The 18697-nt window shown below is 41.2% G+C and overlaps 1 protein-coding gene across 2 annotated transcripts in view; it reads right to left on the bottom strand.

Annotated features, from left to right (window-relative positions):
- Positions 1-2906: 2906 nt before the first annotated feature.
- The window catches only part of pcsk5b (proprotein convertase subtilisin/kexin type 5b), a 503063-nt gene continuing 487272 nt past the window's right edge, over positions 2907-18697 (bottom strand). For both annotated transcript variants that reach the window (XM_068029979.1, XM_068029980.1), the window contains 3 exons: positions 10352-10452; positions 8878-9061; positions 2907-6683 (listed from right to left, as the gene is read on the bottom strand). In XM_068029979.1, coding sequence (XP_067886080.1) covers positions 6265-6683; positions 8878-9061; positions 10352-10452 — 704 coding nt within the window. In that variant the 3' untranslated portion in view covers positions 2907-6264. The remainder of the gene's footprint in view (positions 6684-8877; positions 9062-10351; positions 10453-18697) is intronic.

Below are 18697 nucleotides of genomic sequence, written 5' to 3'. Positions count from 1 at the left end.
TGTATTTTGTAACAGAAATTACGCTTAACAACAGTTGTTCCTGCTGCACCACAGTAACTTTGTCAGAAGTTCAAATAAACCTGTTTTTCACCACACTTTGCATAGCAGTGAAGCTGGGACAACTCTGAAGAAATTCCTGGCGTTGTTTACACCACCTCTCAATTTTGGCAATAAATGACTTGATTTTGAAATGTAAAATGGTCTGATCTGTGTTCACATGCTGATCTGCATTGGATTTATTTTCCTGTATGATTTGTAGCAACTAGTTATTTCAGACTGGAATACAGTATGTCCAATATTACTGTTGTGCTGTGCTTATTTTGTTAGCTAAGCTTGAGTCGGACTGCATTGTGAATGAGCTTTCAATTTTAAATGTTTTGTGTAAAAAGAGCTTTAATGTTTAAATTGAATCACTTTGTTCAGACTGGACTGTTGTGTGATTAAATGAACTGGTGTTAAAAGTATTTGGATTTTTGATGTTTCTGTCTGTTGCTTATAGACAGGAATTCTGCTCTAAGTATAAGATTTCTGGTCATGTGTTTTTTGGGGTCCAATTTTTAACAACTTGCATTTTTTTAAACCCCTTTTAACATAGTAAAATATCCCAAGGTTCTTCATAGGAGTGTTAACAAACAAAATTTGACGCCAAACCACTTGGAGATATTTGGACAGATAACCAAAAGTTTGGTCAAAGAGGTTTTAAGGAGTGTCTTAAAGGAGGAGAGCAAGGTAAAGAGGCAGAGAGGTCTTATGGTTGATAATTCCAAAACTTAGAGCCTAGGCAGCTGAAGCCAATGGTGGAGCAATTAAAATCAGGATGTGCAAGAGGCCAAAATTGGAGGAGCGCAGAGATCTTGGAGGATTGTAGGCCTGGAGGAGATGGGGAGGGGCGAGACTATGGAAGGACTTGGAAAAAAGGATGAGCATTTTAAAATTGAGGCATTGACAGACCAGGAACTAATGTAAGTCAGCAAGTACAGGAGTGATGGGTAAACAGGACTTAGTGCAATTTAGTATAAGGGTGGCAGAGTTTTGGATGACCTTAAGTTTACAGAAGGTAGAGCGTGGGATGTCAGCCAGGGAAATATTGGAATAGTCTAAAGGCGGAGGTAACAAAGAAATGGATGAGGGTTTCTGCAGCAGATGAGCTGAGATAGACAAGAGAAGGTGGGTTAAAATTTTAAAAGTCTGAAATGCGATCCTACCCTGCCTCACATGCCCACTTCCGTCTTAGCAGAGGCAGGTTGGTGAAATGAGTGACTAACTTGCTCATGGAAGGTGGCTCCATTATTTAAATATGCTGATGAGGCTGCAGGCCCCAAATTTTAGAAGGTTTAAAATTTACGGTTGCTGGTCAGGTTTTTCAGAGCTTTGGATCCCCAAGCCTCCTTATCTCGAGAGACAATGGGTAAGCGCCTGGAGGTGGTCAGTGGTGTGTGCAGCAGCGCCTGGAGTGGCTATAAAGGCCAATTCTAGAGTGACAGGCTCTTCCACAGACGCTGCAGAAAAATTTGTTTGTCGGGGCTGTTACACAGTTGGCTCTCCCCTTGCGCCTCTGTCTTTTTTCCTGCCAACTGCTAAGTCTCTTCGACTTGCCACACTTTAGCCCCGCCTTTATGGCTGCCCGCCAGCTCTGACTAACGCTGGCAACTGACTCCCACGACTTGTGATCAATGTCACAGGACTTCATGTCGCGTTTGCAGACGTCTTTAAAGCGGAGACATGGACAGCCGGTGGGTCTGATACCAGTGGCGAGCTCGCTGTACAATGTGTCTTTGGGGATCCTGCCATCTTCCATGCGGCTCACATGGCCAAGCCATCTCAAGCGCCGCTGACTCAGTAGTGTGTATAAGCTGGGATGTTGGCCGTCTCGAGGACTTCTGTGTTGGAGATACGGTCCTGCCACCTGAAGCCAAGTATTCTCCGGAGGCAGCGAAGATGGAATGAATTGAGACGTCGCTCTTGGCTGACATATGTTGTCCAGGCCTCGCTGCCATAGAGCAAGGTACTGAGGACACAGGCTTGATACACTCGGACTTTTGTGTTCCGTGTCAGTGCGCCATTTTCCCACACTCTCTTGGCCAGTCTGGACATAACAGCGGAAGCCTTTCCCATGCGCTTGTTGATTTCTGCATCTCGGGACAGGTTACTGGTGATAGTTGAGCCTAGGTAGGTGAACTCTTGAACCACTTCCAGAGCGTGGTCGCCAATATTGATGGATGGAGCATTTCTGACTTCCTGTCCCATGATGTTCGTTTTCTTGAGGCTGATGGTCAGGCGAAATTCGTTGCAGGCAGCTGCAAACCTGTCGATGAGACTCTGCAGACACTCTTCAGTGTGAGATGTTAAAGCAGCATCGTCAGCAAAGAGGAGTTCCCTGATGAGGACTTTCCGTACTTTGGACATCGCTCTTAGATGGGCAAGGTTGAACAACCTGCCCCCTGATCTTGTGTGGAGGAAAATTCCTTCCCTCCATCCCTGCAATTATTGGGACCGTTAACTGTATTTGTCTCTTCCCAGAGTGTTTCCAGTATCTACAATACTTTGCTTATGTTGCATTCCCTTATTGCTCTTACTCGTGTGTTTAAAAGAATATGTGAAAACTAGCATTTATTTGCATTTGTATATCAATGTAATTATAGGCGATGGTAATAGTAAAAATAATGCTGTTTTGAATTGGGATAACTAGTGAAAACAGTCATAATTCACTCATCCTGTCTTTTAAAAAAGGCAGAACTTGCTTGCTATGATTTGAACAGTTCTTTCTGTTTAAAGAAGGTTCACTGAAAGCATTTGCCTTTGATTAGGATAAAACCTCATTTTGGGGGAAAAAACACATTTAAATGCCTTTTAAATGATCAGAACTTGCAGTCATTTTGTACAAAGAACATTTTATTCAATCTCCTCAAAACATAAAATTATCATCACATCAGTAAGCTATAGCAATCAAATCAGAAGGGTCATTGATGCATCAAAAATCATTCAATCCTATGTCAGAAATTTGTAATCTACTGATTGAAATCGTGCAAAAACACAAATAACAAGTTAAAATTACATTAATGCACAAAAGTTCCCAAGTCTTATTTTGAAAACTGAGAATAACTGTTGTTCATCAGCTGTTGTAGCAGTAAATAAATATACTGACCTTTGGGGCTGGGATAAAAATTTTAAAATTATGTTTAGTGTTCGTAAGTTTATTGTACATGTACAATACCCAAATTATTACGTTAGAGTATACCAACTAAAAATTTTAATCAAATAACTAAATATACCTCATTGGGTCATATCAAAATATTCTAAACTGGTACTATTAGTTTTCTATTCAAAGACTTGCATAGTAAAGTATTGCAACTTTCCATATGACCAGAGCACAGGCTGCTGCTCAACAAGATAACATGTCTCTATCAATTCATATATAGTGCTTGACTGGCTATTAAACTGAAACCTTAAAATCATTTAAATCACAATAAACTGCCTTCTGTTGAATATGTTCCTTATGATCAAATGAAATGTGCTTCGAGTGCTTTGCTAAACACTAACTTATTAATCGGCATTGCCTTAATTACTCATCAATTTGAGTCAGGTCACAGATACGTGCATAATTCAGCTCAATACAAAACTATATAAGATAACATACTTAAGGTATTTTAAAATGAAAGTCTAAGTTGATAATATCTTCTTCTGCTTTTAACTCGTAAGTAGTAGGTCCACTTTATAAACTTCAGTTATCTTGCTTTACACAGAGCATCCTTGGATACAGTATTCTGTTAACTGAATCAATTGCCGGCCCTATAGAAGCAAACTGTCTACAAACGGAAGTACTCTATATTTCTACCTTCTTTGATAAGTTTAAAGATATATGCTATTCTTTTCAGGATTGCAAAAAACAATTTTCAGCATTTGCACTGCAGGCATTCCTTAAGAATCTATGTATGCCAAATTGTAATATTCAGATTGCCATAATAATTTTATGCTATTGTTGTTTCCTTATAGTGCCTCCCAAACATGAAGTGCTTCTTAGGTGCCTATATTGGAAATTAGCTAGAAGGCAAGCTTGTTTTGAATAAACATTAATGATTGGTTAGGCTAGTGGGAATTTGATTAATGGACACTGCATAATATAGATTGTAGCGTTGCACTTGACCTTAAATGTTATAATGTAAGTTATCACTGCTTTTGTTAATTCCAAAATATAGGTTTAGATAGTGACTGCTTTCCCTACTTGCCTCTCCCCAAACTTTTACTAAGGTATTGATGCTGCCGCCACCCTATAGAAAAGAACCTAAATCTTAACTCATTAATCTCTGGCAAAACAAATATTGTCTCAGTTCTGATGAAGGGTCATTGACCTAAAATGTTAACTCTGCTTCTTTCTCCACAGATGCTGCCAGACCTGCTGAGTATTTCCAGCATTTCTTGTTTTTATTTCAGATTTCCAGCATCTGCAGTATTTTGCTTTTATTATTGTCTCCCACCATCTGTGACCGGTTTTCATTTTCTACCTCTGCAGGTTGTTTGACACCACATGTTTCCCTGCAGCTGAAGGAACTTGATGGCATAGACCTGTGCCCATTACTACCCAGAATGTTTTTTTATGATTAGCCACCAGAGTCAGCTTTGAAAATTATGAATTCTTGCTACCTACTTATTGAAAAATCAAATAGTCAACCATTTTAGCTACAGGGCCACCATAAACTATATTTTAAGTTACATATGAATATGGGCAGAGTGCTACCAACAGGTGACCCCTTTTTGTACTTTTTTGATGTGATGCAAGGTAGAAATTAAACAGCCACTGCAACTCAAAATCAAAACAGCAGATCCCAGTCTAATACAGTTTTCTCACTTGTGGCTCAGTGTAGCTGCACTAAATTGTCATCAATTATTAACTGAAACAAAACATTCTACTTTCAAACCGAGCTTGCCACCTCAAAAATATTTTATCTTTAAGCAAAAAAATACAAACACATCTACATTTAACCCTAATCTTACTGAACAACAGGACTCCAGGCAAAGAGAACACATTACATCACCAATTCTCTAAGGGCTAAAGTGCTGATACACATAAGTACACACTTCCTGGCAAACTCAGTCAATTTCATGAAGGCTATTTTGACTGTTGTACGGGATCAAGTTGCTGATAGAGGCTTTTTATTGTTTTATTTTTGTTTGTTAAACAATATTTGGAACTTGATCAGGTGATGAGTAAGAGCATTTTAACATTTAAAAATGCTTGCTATAACATTTCTTAAGCTAACCGTGTGTTGTTCTGATTTACACACCGTTGCCAACACCTCAGTATGACAGGTATCATATTGTCATGAGGATCATATCTTTTGATTCTTCATAAACTTTTATAGTAAAATATAGCATGTTTAGTGTTTGCTACAGTGTACTATAATGCGTTTTTCATAAGGTTAACATTTACTACATCTGAATGTTGCTTTATAACAAAAATCTATTTTTTCACACATATCTTAGGTATACTCACACTATGTAGTTGAAAGTGGTTGTTGGTACTTAAGAATTACAGCCATTTCAGAGTTATGGACAACTTCCTACTTCAATGTGTCTAGATAATTGAAGTTTGACTGCAGTATGAGCAGTTATATTTTACTGTGATCTGTATAGTTTCTATAGAAATTGAAAATCTGCAAGGTTGATAGGCATTTGAAATTTTAAAAACTATTGAAGAACATTCTTGTCTTTTAGGAACCTTAGCAGCAATTTAGACCACTAATAATAACTCTTAATCCACATTTGAAAACCCCTTGTGCACCAAATTATGGTAGTGACACAGGGTAATAATTTGTACCTAGTAACACAAAGTCTCAGCAATATAACAGGAGGTTTACAACCGATAATAGGAACTCAAACACTATTTTTAAAAATAATTTCTAATTATATTACTCTCAGGTGTGTTTTGAACAATTTGTAAAGTGTTTATTCCTTTTAATGTATGAAATCTAATCTTTTCAGCATGTTAATGCTTTTTTTAGGGTTAATATGTAGACATACACAACACTTATTAGCAGAAATGTGATTAGGTGGAAATTTTGTGAAATTTATTTATTGATAGGGCTCAGAAACTTCAATTACACACTCCCCAATACATTTAAGAAAAAGAAAATCGTCAGGCACTGATCACTAGAAGACTTAGCTTTTCAGTATCCTCAACTGATGGTATATTAAGTGCATGGAGTAAATACAGAATTTCATTAAAAAGTTTAGAAAAACCACAAATGAATGCTAATTTTATTTTTTTTATCTGAAGGAGTAGCTTTCATCATCGTACTCTAGTTCATCATCTTCATCATCATCTAACAGTCCATACTTAAATTTCCGGTAAACAGTACCATCCTGGCCCATGTAGACAATATCATCGTCATCATCCTCTTCATCATATATTTCTTCCTGACGATCCTTGTAGATAATTGCTTGATTTTCTCGAAAACTAACACTGTCCCTGCTTGCATTATAAACTGGGGTGGATTTCGCTTGATTGGCCAGTTTCTCATATCCTGCTCTGTTAGTGGACTTTGCTTTTGAACGAGTCTTCAGCAGAAGGAATACACCAATACCGATACCTATAATGAGCAGTACTGAGGCAGTGGTAAATAAGACAGGTTTGCCTGTCCCCTCCCTCTCCGGAATAACAACTGCTTTTCTTAAAACACATTCATCTGCAATTTTTAGAAAGGAAAATAGATGTAAGATATCCACATCATGTGTAATCTTTTCTTTACAATAACAAATTCAAATTGATTAAGTGATGCTCATTTTTTTAAAAACTGCATAAAAATTACTGACTGGAACAGAATTATTTTGAAAAATTAAATCGTGGAATATTTGGCATTGAAAAGAAAATAAATATATGAAGTATTAGGATTTACTAAAGTATTCTGAAGTCATACAGCTAATAATTTGGTCCAAATAGATGCATCTGCAGTATATACATGTATCAGAATACTCCATTATTAAAAGGAATACAATTTTGATGAGAAAAACTTGTTGTTAAACTTGGCTAAAATTAATAGGTCCTTTTAAGTTATTTGTGGCGATAGTAAATTATTCTTAGGATGTTGCCTGAGACGAGGTTTATTTGTGGGATTCAGAGAATCACTCCTGTTCTTTCTGGCCCACAAAATTTTTTTTAAAACATTAAACTCCTGATTGCCACCTAGTTTCTTTGGTGGGTCTAGCAATGAGTGTGACACACACAACACGGGGTTAAAATCACTTTGGGGTCCAAATTTTGTCATCAGTCCTGGGTTTTAAATATTAATGATTCCCCCGCCTACCTGTGGCAGATGGCCTCGACACTGCCAAAACACTGACAGTTAAAATGGCGGTGGGCATGACACCTTGGATGTGAAGTGGCAGTGGTCAGCATTTTAACCGCCTGCCCATTCTTACCAGACTGGTAGAGTTTAAGCTTTTCGTTTAGTCTGTGAATTTAGCCCAACGATAAATACATGTTCTGTTTTGCATGATAATATTTGAAATACATATTATTTCATGGACACTTTATGGCCTTGCTAACTTGAATTAATCTGTGGTGCTCGGAAACAGAAATGCATTTACCACAAGTAAGAGAATGTTTGATGGAGTGTAAAATCTTCCTACCACTTTGGCATTTTGACCCTTTTTAACATTTTCTTTACCTGCATGGTGGTTGATATCTCCTTTAGTTAGTTTTCTGGGACATATATTTAAGAAGAATAGATAGACAATATTGAAAAGAATGAAGATTCCTTTTTTTTTGGTCCCTTCGTTCCCACACAGGCACAGTCCTCAAGAACTTGAAGATCTCATCCACATGAAAATAATATTTGACAGAGTTGAGATCAAATCCCAAACAGACATGATCTTGAAGTAACCAAGGTTGAATTTTAACATTCAAAAATGGGAGGGTTGAGGTCGAGTCAGATGTTAAATCTTTAAAAATCGCAATCTCTGCTTCTGGGTTTAATCGAGTGGGCATCCAACCAGCTCCCAGGAGGTGAGCTGGCCCTTTAAATACTACAATGAAGCTGGCAGCCTCATATTTAGGAACATAGGAGCAGGAGTATGCCATTCAGCCCATCGAGCCTGACCCTCCATTCAGTAACTAGTTTTACAGACACAACCGTGGCCAGTCAGGTTTCTCAGGCTGAGGGGAACTCGGCAGCTGAAGGGAAGCCAGGACAGCTTTGGGGAAGAAGGTAAGTGCCTTTCCAGAACTGCATGTAGGCCAGGAGGAGCAGGAGTCCTTCCCCTTAGGCCCCTAAACTTAACATCTTCCCTTTGATTGTATGGGGGGGTGGGGGGATGGTGTCCAAAGACCCCCAGGTTTGGAAATCAGACTCAACCCATCACACTCCCTGTAGCAGCTGCAGGCTCTTTACCTGGGGCTGCAACTTGTTCCAGAGTTCTTCCCACCTGACTGGAAACCAAGCCTGTCAATCAGATTGACTTCTGGGTGGGGATCCTGGCAAAATAAATATTCATGCTGTAGAGTCAAAATTCCACAGCATGTGAGGAAACCTTGACTTTCAGGTTTCCTAACTTCGCCCTTACCCTTATATCCTGCCTGCACAACCTGCACCTGTCGATATTGGGACTTAAAACTATGCTGCACCATCCATCCAACATTTTTATGATCCATACTGACAGAAACCCAGCCAAGAACATTCACTAGGACTTATTGCAAACTTCCTGAATATGTAAAAAAAATTACTTATTAAATACTGAAAACCTATTGTCAGAATCAATACAGTTCTTACTTTTCAAAATGGGCATGTTAATTGGCTCAGTCAAAAATACCTTTAGCTGATAATTGTACCCTTAGATGAATTTTGGCAAACAATACAGATTTAAATACACCAACAGTCTTACCAAATCTCATGTCACAATCACAGCAGTCTTCAACATCTAACAGAGTAGCACTGCAACACTTTAAACAGTTGCTATCCTCAAAATTCATCAAGCGATCTGGAAGACAATCTGTGCAGTTGTAAGGTCCTGGCCCCTTACACTCAATACAAGCATCGTTGCATTTGTCACACAGTATTTCTGGGTCCTAATAATAAGCACCAGGAAGAAAATAGGCATTAAAAACAATGCACGTCAATTAGTTATAATGTAAACAAAGTCTGCAAAATGTCTTTGACTATGAAGTGCTTCAGTGTTTTGGTAAATAGAGATTTTTTTTTAAATTAATTATTGGATCAATATTAATTAGATTAAATTCTAATTAATGTTTTAGGTGATTTTTTCCAATAAAAGTAATAATGAAAATAACATTAAGCAAATAGAGTTGGAGAAACAAAATATGGGTTTAGATCAGTTTGAACCAATGTTGGACTAATAGCATTAGGTTAGTATAACAATATACCCTTCCTTCACATTCCATGATGCCTGGTCTGTAGTTAATTTCAAGGAAAAGTTCACTGCAGCAGCTTCATCAATTCTTGGCTAACATGGTAAATAATAAATGTATTTTCGTGATCAAATGGGAAGGAAGTTTTCTTAATCAGTAAGATGGATGTCTGCTGGGAAAGAATACAGCATTCGATCCAGTTGTAAAAACAAAAGGCTACTACGCAACCTGAAGGGGAACACTTGGAAAATTATAACCATATCTAATTAGGTTTGCATGTAAAATCAATAAATAATTTGAGCCTAAGGTAAAGACATCAGAATAAAAATTAGCTCCTTTTAGCAGTATGAAATGGTGCTTAGCTCAGGTTAGTTGGTTAGAAAGAAAATTGTAGATCAAATAGTGGACCAGCAGTGGAAGATATTTCAATATAAGATGGATAAGGTACAGGTGAAATACATTTTGACTGGGTGTAATGGGAATATGCCAAAAACAGAGGGTATACAGCTAAATAAAGCAGTTAGAGTAAAAACTAGATTTTTAAAAAAGAGGCACATGATAAATATGGGGAGTGGGGTGTGTTTAATAAGGAAGAAAAATATGAGAAATATAAAAATAGTAGAGTATATTATGGTGGGAAATCAGGAGAACCTTGGGGAAATTGAGATCTAAAAAATTACCCATAACTGAATCAAGACTAACTGGTCTATAATTTCCTGCCTTATCCTTTTAGCAGTTTCTGAACAGGAGTATTGCTTATATCACCTGCTCATTTTTTGACAATCTCCATTTAGGGGTGGAATATTCTAACTCCAGGTCTGATAGTTCATTGTGATTCTAACTCTCTGCTGTGTCAGTTTGAATATCAGGGATTGTTTGCATACTTGGAGCTTTGTGTTAAAACAGATTGCAAAGCCCATATTTTATAACTGTATTCAGAAAAGAGACAGAGCAAAATAGCTATGGTAGTAGTCACTTTGTGTTAAATACCTCCGACAGCAGGTATTCTCCAGCAAAACACTGAGAACTGCAGATACTTCCAACCATCGTGAAGCCCCAAAAACAGGAAGTACATCGAATAGGTCCTTTGCCTTGGAAAATAGAAACAATTGAATTTGTATTGTCAGTGCGATAGATGAATTTCTGGCGAGACTTCAAATGTACCTTTGTGGATCTAATGCTGATTATCCAGATTTAAATGATTTCGAGTTTGGATATGTCTGTCTATTTATAAAAATGGCAGCACACAGTTAAATGCATTTGCTTCTCTCCTTCCAAGAACTCCCTTCCTAACAGCACTGTGGGTATATCTACCCCAAATGGACTGCAGCGGTTCAAGAAGGCAGCTCACCACCACCTTCTCAAGGGCAATTAGGGATGGGCAATAAATGCTGGCCTGGTCAGCGACGCCCACATCCCATGAATGAACATAAAAAAAAGACGGGTAACACATTGCAAAGGAATATGGAAGCACAGCCTTGCCACCAGGAATTGGATGATACCCATTAAAGAACCACATGAAAAATCAACAAATATTTTTCTATTATCCATAGATTATTTACACTTTTACTTAGTAGTTTGCAAGGGTTTTGTTTCCAGAGCATATGGCAGCCAATTTGGGAAATTTTTCTGTGCTGTGCCCTCTAGTGGTTTTAAGAATACATGCACACTAGCCTGTCTGATCCAGATCATGTTTTGGTTTCGATTTTGTGATCATACTAATTTAAGGCTCGCTGAGTCTGAAAATCAAATGTTCCATCGTAGCATGCACCTTCACAATTAAATATTTTTATATAATAACCAGTTTGTTTGTCAACCCATCAGGAACAGGAGGGTAAAGCCAGATTAATAGCAACAATGAGGCAAAACCTACAATCCATGTTAATCTGAACATGAATGGGTCTATCAGCTTAAGCAAAATCAAACACATCTGGATGTTTTTGAACAGATTGTTTTCTGGGTGCTAGTTTCAAACTTTGCTATTGACATATTTGAGGAAATGGTAATTTTAGTACTTTGACTGTGTTGGCTTTGGGTCAACACAAACAGGGTCAGTTTTCTCATCCCCAATATCAAATCATGGATCACCAGCAGGATTTTCCTTCTAGGGTTGGGAGACAATGTCGGGACTGTTTCTGGATCCCAACTCCACCCTGGGGAGCAAGTAGTCACAATATGTGATTTTTGTGGATGTGGGCTGCTAATTGGCTGGAGGGTGGTTTGGGCTGCCAATTAGTGGGTGTGGGAATGGAGTGCAGGCCCCATTTAAACATACAATGGCAACCAGTATGGTGGCTGCCTTTTGCAGAAAAAGATACAAGCACAAGGAATTGAAGAAGTGAGGAGAGGTCTGGCACCTGGGGAGGGGTTGCTCCTCACTTCTCTGATGTTGACCTTGATGTCCTCCTAGGGGCTGTGAAGGAGAGGAGGGAAGTCCTCTTTCCAGAGGGTGGAAAGAGAAGGGCCACCCAGTCAAACTAAGGGGCATGGATTGAGGTGGCTGAGGCCATCCATAACCGTACAGTGGTATGGAGGAACTGGGTCCAGTGCTGAAAAAAGTTTATGAAATTCTTCACTCTGGCAAGGTGAGTGCAATGCCAGACCGTGTTGACAGGGCTCTGGGTATTCATACCAGCTGAAGAACCTGAGGGCACATGTTGCTCCTGAACATGGGAGCAATGTGTGCCCAGGGTATTCACAGAACCCTCAGCAAGGTCCAGAGCTCTAGTGCTGTTAAGGATCTGCCAGCACTGATACATGCAACTTCTTATGTATGTGACCCACTGGCATTGGTCAGAGAGGCCAGCAGTGCCTTATCTCTCTTTTGTCCTGGCAGGAGGAAAGGGCACATAATGCCAGAGAAAGGGCTCTGACAGAAGGAGGAGTGCCCCGTTTAAACATTGTGACTGCCATGGAGGAGGGAGCCATGGAAATTGCAAGGGTGGCCCCACAGGAGCAAGTCAGGGAAGGAGAGATGGGCATACCTGGTGGAGAGGTTGAAAAGATATTGCGATTTGGAGATGAAGGGGGTGGAGTGCCCTCCTCCCCATCTGACAGCATGCCAAAGACTCAAGATCAGCACTGCAGAGGCTTCTGATTTCAAAGGCTAGTTGTCATGATCTCCTTCTTGTGTTTCCCACAGGTTCTGACGTGCAGAGGCAGTAACTGAGTCCTGTAATGGCATCAGTGCCATCATAAGAAACTGAACAAGCACTATCACATCTTACAACCGCACTCTCCATCAACGGCGATACACTCACATCAGTGGGTCCTTGCGCGTACTTAGATAGGTGAGGACATCGTCATGACTGAGTAGAAGGAGATGAGAGAGGCAGAAGCAGCTGTGGGCAGCCTCCCTAGGAGGATGGAGGACAGATACAGCCATGTTCAGCTGGATGCAGATGCAGGGGCTCGGGAGTCACAGGAAAGGAGGCTCTACTTAGACTAGCATCAACAGATGTATATCCACATGATGGAGTTCCCTGAGACAGTGCAGTGACATGGACTGAGAATGGAGGAGTCCATCCAGCTTTTGTGTGCCATCATGGCTAGGGCTGTGAACGCATGAGCTCCTCCATTGACAGAGTGGCCAACCTCATGGAGAGCCATATGTGGCAGCACTTGGGAGTACAGGCATGAACTGCACATTGACATGCACAGAATGCATGCCACACTCTGTAGCAAGGATCGTTCAGTGGCACTGATGGCGCAGAGATGTCTGGAGGGGATGCCAATTGCACCTTCAAGCTGGTGCTTCCCTCCAGCCATCCAGAGCGCTAGCTTAGGGCTGAGGCAGTCACCGAGGAGGATGAGGCTGCCACCCCTTCTGGGGTGCCATCACCATCATTGGCCTCCTCTGACTGAGAAACAATCTATGCAGCAGGGCTCAGTGACTGAGGCTGCCCCTGCATTGATGCCGATGCAGCAGCCTCTAGAGATGTCCCAATGGGCATCTCCACGATGAGGACAACCATCACTTGAATCCAGCTGCAAGCAGAGACACACAAGCAGGCTGCCTCCACTTCACCCCTGGCTACAAGAGGAGCATCGTGCCACCCTGTCAGGCACAGCACTGAGAGGTTCACTAGGTTTTGCTATACTTGTAAATGTGCACTTTTATCTTTTTTGAACACACTGTAAATACATGCATTGTACCAAACATGTGAGCTTCCATTCTTTAATGGCAAAACTCGAAAAGAGGGAAGAGATGGTGAAGAGAAGCAAAGATCCTTGAAGGGGAACAGTGAGACCTCTGGACAGATCTGCATCATTCATTGGTGGTAAGAATAGATCCATTCAAACTGCATCTTCAATGGGAGTGTTCTTACAGTCAGCTCAAAGTGAATTACTGAGCATGCTGTTCCACTGGGTTAGAAGGGTTCAGCTGAAGCATACCTGGATCAGATTGCAGGCATCCTGAAAAGACCCTCCAGCCCTGCACCCAGCCTCAGCCACCACCCTGCACAGCTGGGCCACCTCTCTGTTCTGCATTTTCCTCCTCCACCTTCCTCTGATGAGCTGTGTCATTCCAGGACCTTACCCTCTTCAAGGTCCACACCTCTCTGGAGGGCCATATTATGGAGAGCACAGCAGTCCACAGCAATGCGCAGGTGCATACTGTAGGCCACCACCCAAACTTGCAGTCACTGGACCTATATTTTCAGAAGCCCAATGGCCTGCTTGATGATGGTCCTTGCGAGCAGATAGTTTTGGTTTTAGATCCTCTGTGCCTCCATGTAGGGGTCATGTAAAAGGGTGAGTAGCCATCTCTTCAAGGGATATCCCTTATCCCCCAGAATCCATTCACGCAGTTTGGTAGATGGAATGAAAAGCTGCAGCAGCCTACTCTGCCGGAGGATGAAGAAGTCATTGCAGCTGCCAGGAAAGCAAGTGCACACATGCAGGAAGCTCTTGTTGTGGTTGCAGACCAACTGAACTTTGAGGGAGTGGAAGCCCTATCTATTGATGAATCTTACTGACTGCTGACTTCACTGACTTGATGACCACATGGGTGCAATTGATGATGCCCTGTACCTGGGGGAATCCAATGATGGAGGTGAAATCCATTATCCTTTATGCCTGTGAGGCCCCATCTGATTGGAATTGGATATATTATCCAGCTTTTGCAAATAGGGCATCAGAGACCTGACAGATGTAGTGGTGTTCAGCCATTTGCAAGATGCCAACAAGGTCCACATTTGATTCTTGGAAGGAGCCAGAGGTGAAGAATTTGAAGGCCAGGGTGACAATGATGGTCACTAATAGGGAATAATGACCAGTGCTGTGAGGTGTGAGGTCTTCTGCGATGAAAGCACAAATTTTTGTGACCATCTGTCTGGAGAGGCGCAGTCTCTGGTGCTGGGGATGTTGATCTTCATCACCACTCTACCCAGTATCTGAGAATTGTGATCCCATTACCAGCTGCTTTCTTCCTTGTGTTCAACTGGACTCCCAATGATGTCTAGAAGCCTAAATCCCTCGTCTTGTGCCCCGGCGAAGCCAGGAGGGCCACCAACCCCTGCACTGCCCGAGCACGTACAAAGCACTCTCCCCGCAACCTGTGCACACCCGATGGCACCTGTCAATGGCTGAGTGCTCCTCTCAGCCACACTCCCTTTTATCAGCCCATCTAATATGATTGCATGGCCATGACTGTGTTGATACCTCCATGTACCTGGTCTGTCCCTGATCAGCGTGCAACCTGTGTGCCCCCACCAAAATCCCAAACTGGCCCTTAATGTGTTAACAATGAGTTTGTTAAGTTTTTTTAAAAAAAATCATGGGATGTGGGCATCACTGGCAAGGCCAGCATTTCTTGTCCATCCATAATTACCCTTGACAACTGAATGGCTTGAAGGGCCATTTCAGAGGGCAGTTAAGAGTCAACCACATTGCTGTGGGTTTGGAGTCACACATAGGCCAGACCAGGTAAGGACAGCAGATTTCCTTCCCTAAAGGACATAAGTGAACCAGATGAGTTTTCACAGCAATCAATGATAGTTTCATGGCACCATTACTGAGTCTAGTTTTCAATTCCAGATTTTTTTAAACTGAATTTTTTAATTGAATTTAAATTCCACCAGCTGCCATGGTGGGATTTGAACACGTGCCCCCTGGGCTTCTGGATTATTAGTTCAGTGACATTACCACAAAGCCACCATCTCCCAAAATACATTACCTCTGGATTGAATTCCATTTTCCACTTTTCTGTCCAACTGATCAGACCATCTATATCTTCCTGCAATTTAATACTTTCCTTCTCACTGTCAACCACATGGGCAATTTTTTTTATTATCTGCAAACTCCTTTATCATGCCCCCAACATTTGTGTCTAAATCATTAGAATAAACTACAAAAAGAAAGGGACTGCGTACTGAGCCCTGCGGAACCCCACTTGCCTCCATGGTGCAAGGGTCATGGATATCACCGAGTGGCCACAGAGCATTCGTGGTCCACATTGGTACCAACGATATAGGTAGAAAAAAGGATGAGGTCCTACAGGCTGAGTTTAGGGAGTTAGGAAAGAGATTAGCAAGCAGGATCTCAAAAGTAGTAATCTCTGGATTACTCCCAAGGCCACGTGCTAGTGAGTATAGAAATGGGAGAATGCACCAGATGAATGCGTGGCTGGAGAGATGGTGCAAGAGGGATGGCTTCAGATTTCTGGGGCATTGGGACTGGTTCTGGGGAAGGTGGGACCTGTACAAGCTGGCCGTTCCACATCGGACCGGGACCTGAACGAATATCCTTGCAGGAAGGTTTGCTAGTGCTTTTGGGGATGATTTAAACTAGATTGGCATGGGGAATGGGAAGCTGAGGGCAGTTTCAGATAGGACAAATTCAGGGCAGGGAACAGGAGGCAGGTAATTAGCGAGTGACTCAAAGACAGAAGAAGCAAAGGTTAAACAGTGTACAACACAGGAATTTGGCAGTGTTAAAAGATATTTAAATGCAAGGAGTATAGCAAATAAAGCCGATAAGCTGAGGGCACAGATAGACACATGGCAACATGATAGCATTGCTTTAATGAAACTTGGCTTAAAAAGAGGCAAAAATGGCAGCTCAACATCCCTGGATATAGAGTTTTCAGGCAGGATAGAGGGGGGATAAAAAAGGAGGTGGTGTAGCATTATTGGTTAAAGAATTGCAGCTGTGAGGAAGGATGATATTCTAAATGAATCATCAAATGAGGCTATATGGGTTAAGCTCAGAAATATAAAAAGGGGGAGCCACACTACTAGGAGTGTGCTATAGACCCCCAAATAGTGAGAAGGCGATAGAACAAATATGTAGGCAAATTTCTGAGTGCAAAAACTATAGGGCAATAATAGTTGAGGATTTCAAGTACCTTAATATCAACTGGGATACAAACAGTGTAAAGGGCACAAACAGCACAAAATTCTTGAACTGCATTTAAGAGAACCTTTTTAGCCAGCACATAACAAGCCCAACAAGAAGGGGCACAATTCTAGATTTAGTCCTAGGAAATTAAGGCAAGTGGATGAAATAGCAGTGGGTGACCATTTTGGAGATAGTGACCATAATACAGTTAGATTTAGCATTATTATGGAAAAGGACAAAGATAGAACTGGAGTAAAAGTTCTAAATTGGAGGAAGGCAAATTTTACGCAGCTGAGAGGTGATCTATTGGAAGTGGATACAGCTACTTGAAGGAAAATCAGTGCCAACCAGTGGGAGACATTCAAAAGTGAGATTCTACAGGCACAGTGTAGACATGCGCCCACAAAGAAAAAGGGTGCTACTGCCAAATCTAGAGCCCTCTGGTTATCTAGAAGCAAAGAGCAGAAGATAAAGCAGAAAAAGAAAGCTTATATAAAAGCAAAATACTGCGGATGCTGGAAATCTGAAATAAAAACAAGAAATGCTGGAAATACTCAACAGGTTTAGCAGCATCTGTGGAGAGAGAAGCAGAGTTAACATTTCAGGTCAGTGACTCTTCTTCAGAACTGGCAAATATTAGAAAAGTAAAAGGTTATAAGCAAGTAAAGCGGGGGTGGGGCAAGAGATAACAAAGGAGAAGGAGGCAAAAGAAAGCTTATGACAGTCACAAAAAACTCAATGCTTTAGAAAGTCTTGAGTATCGAAAGTGCATGGGTGAAGTAAGAAAGGAAATTAGGAAAGCAGGGAGAGGACATGAAAAAATATTGGCAGGTAAAATCAAGGAAAACTCAAAGACATTTTATCAGTACATTAAAAGCAAGAGGATAACTAAGGAAAGGGTAGGGCCTATCAGAGATATACAAGGTAACTTATGCGTGGATGCGGATGATGTGGGCAGGGTTCTTAATGAGTACTTTGTCCCCGTCTTCACAAAGGAGAGGGATGATGCAGACATTGTGGTTAAAGAGAAGTGTGAAATATTAGATACAATAAGGGTAATGAGAGAGGAAGTACAGGGCAGCACAGTGGCGCAGTGGTTAGCACTGCAGCCTCACAGCTCCAGCGACCCGGGTTCAGTTCTGAGTACTGCCTGTGCGGAGTTTGCAAGTTCTCTCTGTGTCTGCGTGGGTTTCCGCCGGGTGCTCTGGTTTCAACCACCTCCAAAGACTTGCAGGTTGATAGGTAAATTGGCCATTGTAAATTGCCCCTAGTGTAGGTAGGTGGTAGGAGAATGGTGGGGATGTGGTAGAGAATATGGGGTTAATGTAGGATTAGTATAAATGGGTGGCTGTTGGTCGGCACAGACTCGGTGGGCCGAAGGGCCTGTTTAAGTGTTGTATCTCTAAATAAATAAAAATAAATACTAGAGGGTCTGACATCCTTGAAAGTGGACAAATCACCAAGGCCGGATAGATTGTATCCCAGGCTGTTAAAGGAAGCCAGGGAAGAAATAGCAGATGCTCTGAGGATCATTTTCAAATCCTCACTAAATACAGGCGAGGTACCAGAGAATTGGAGCTCTTTGAACATTGTACCGTTGTTTAAAAAGGGTGCGAGGGATAGGCCGAATAATTATAAGTCAGTCAGTCTGACCTCGGTGGTGGGCAAATTATTGGAATCAATTCTGAGAGATAGGATAAACTGTCACTTAGAAAGGCACAGATTAATCAGGGATAGTCGGCATGGATTTGTTCAGGGAAGGTTGTGTCTTACTAATTTGTTTGAATTTTTTGAGGAGGTAACAAAGAGGATTGATTCGGGGAGTGCAGTGGATGTTGTCTATGTGGATTTCAATAAAGCATGGCAGACTGGTCTGAAAAGTAAAAGCCCATGGGATTCAGGGGAATTTGGCAAGTTGGATCTAAAATTGGCTCAGTGACAGGAAACAAAGGGTAATGGTCGACAGCTGTTTCGTTAATGGAAAGCGGATTCCAA

This window comes from Heterodontus francisci, chromosome 4 (assembly GCF_036365525.1).
Source record: "Heterodontus francisci isolate sHetFra1 chromosome 4, sHetFra1.hap1, whole genome shotgun sequence".
In the NCBI taxonomy this organism is placed as follows: Eukaryota; Metazoa; Chordata; class Chondrichthyes; order Heterodontiformes; family Heterodontidae; genus Heterodontus; species Heterodontus francisci.
The sequence above is the reverse complement of the archived record's forward strand: the minus strand, read 5'-3'. Positions and strand labels throughout refer to the sequence as shown.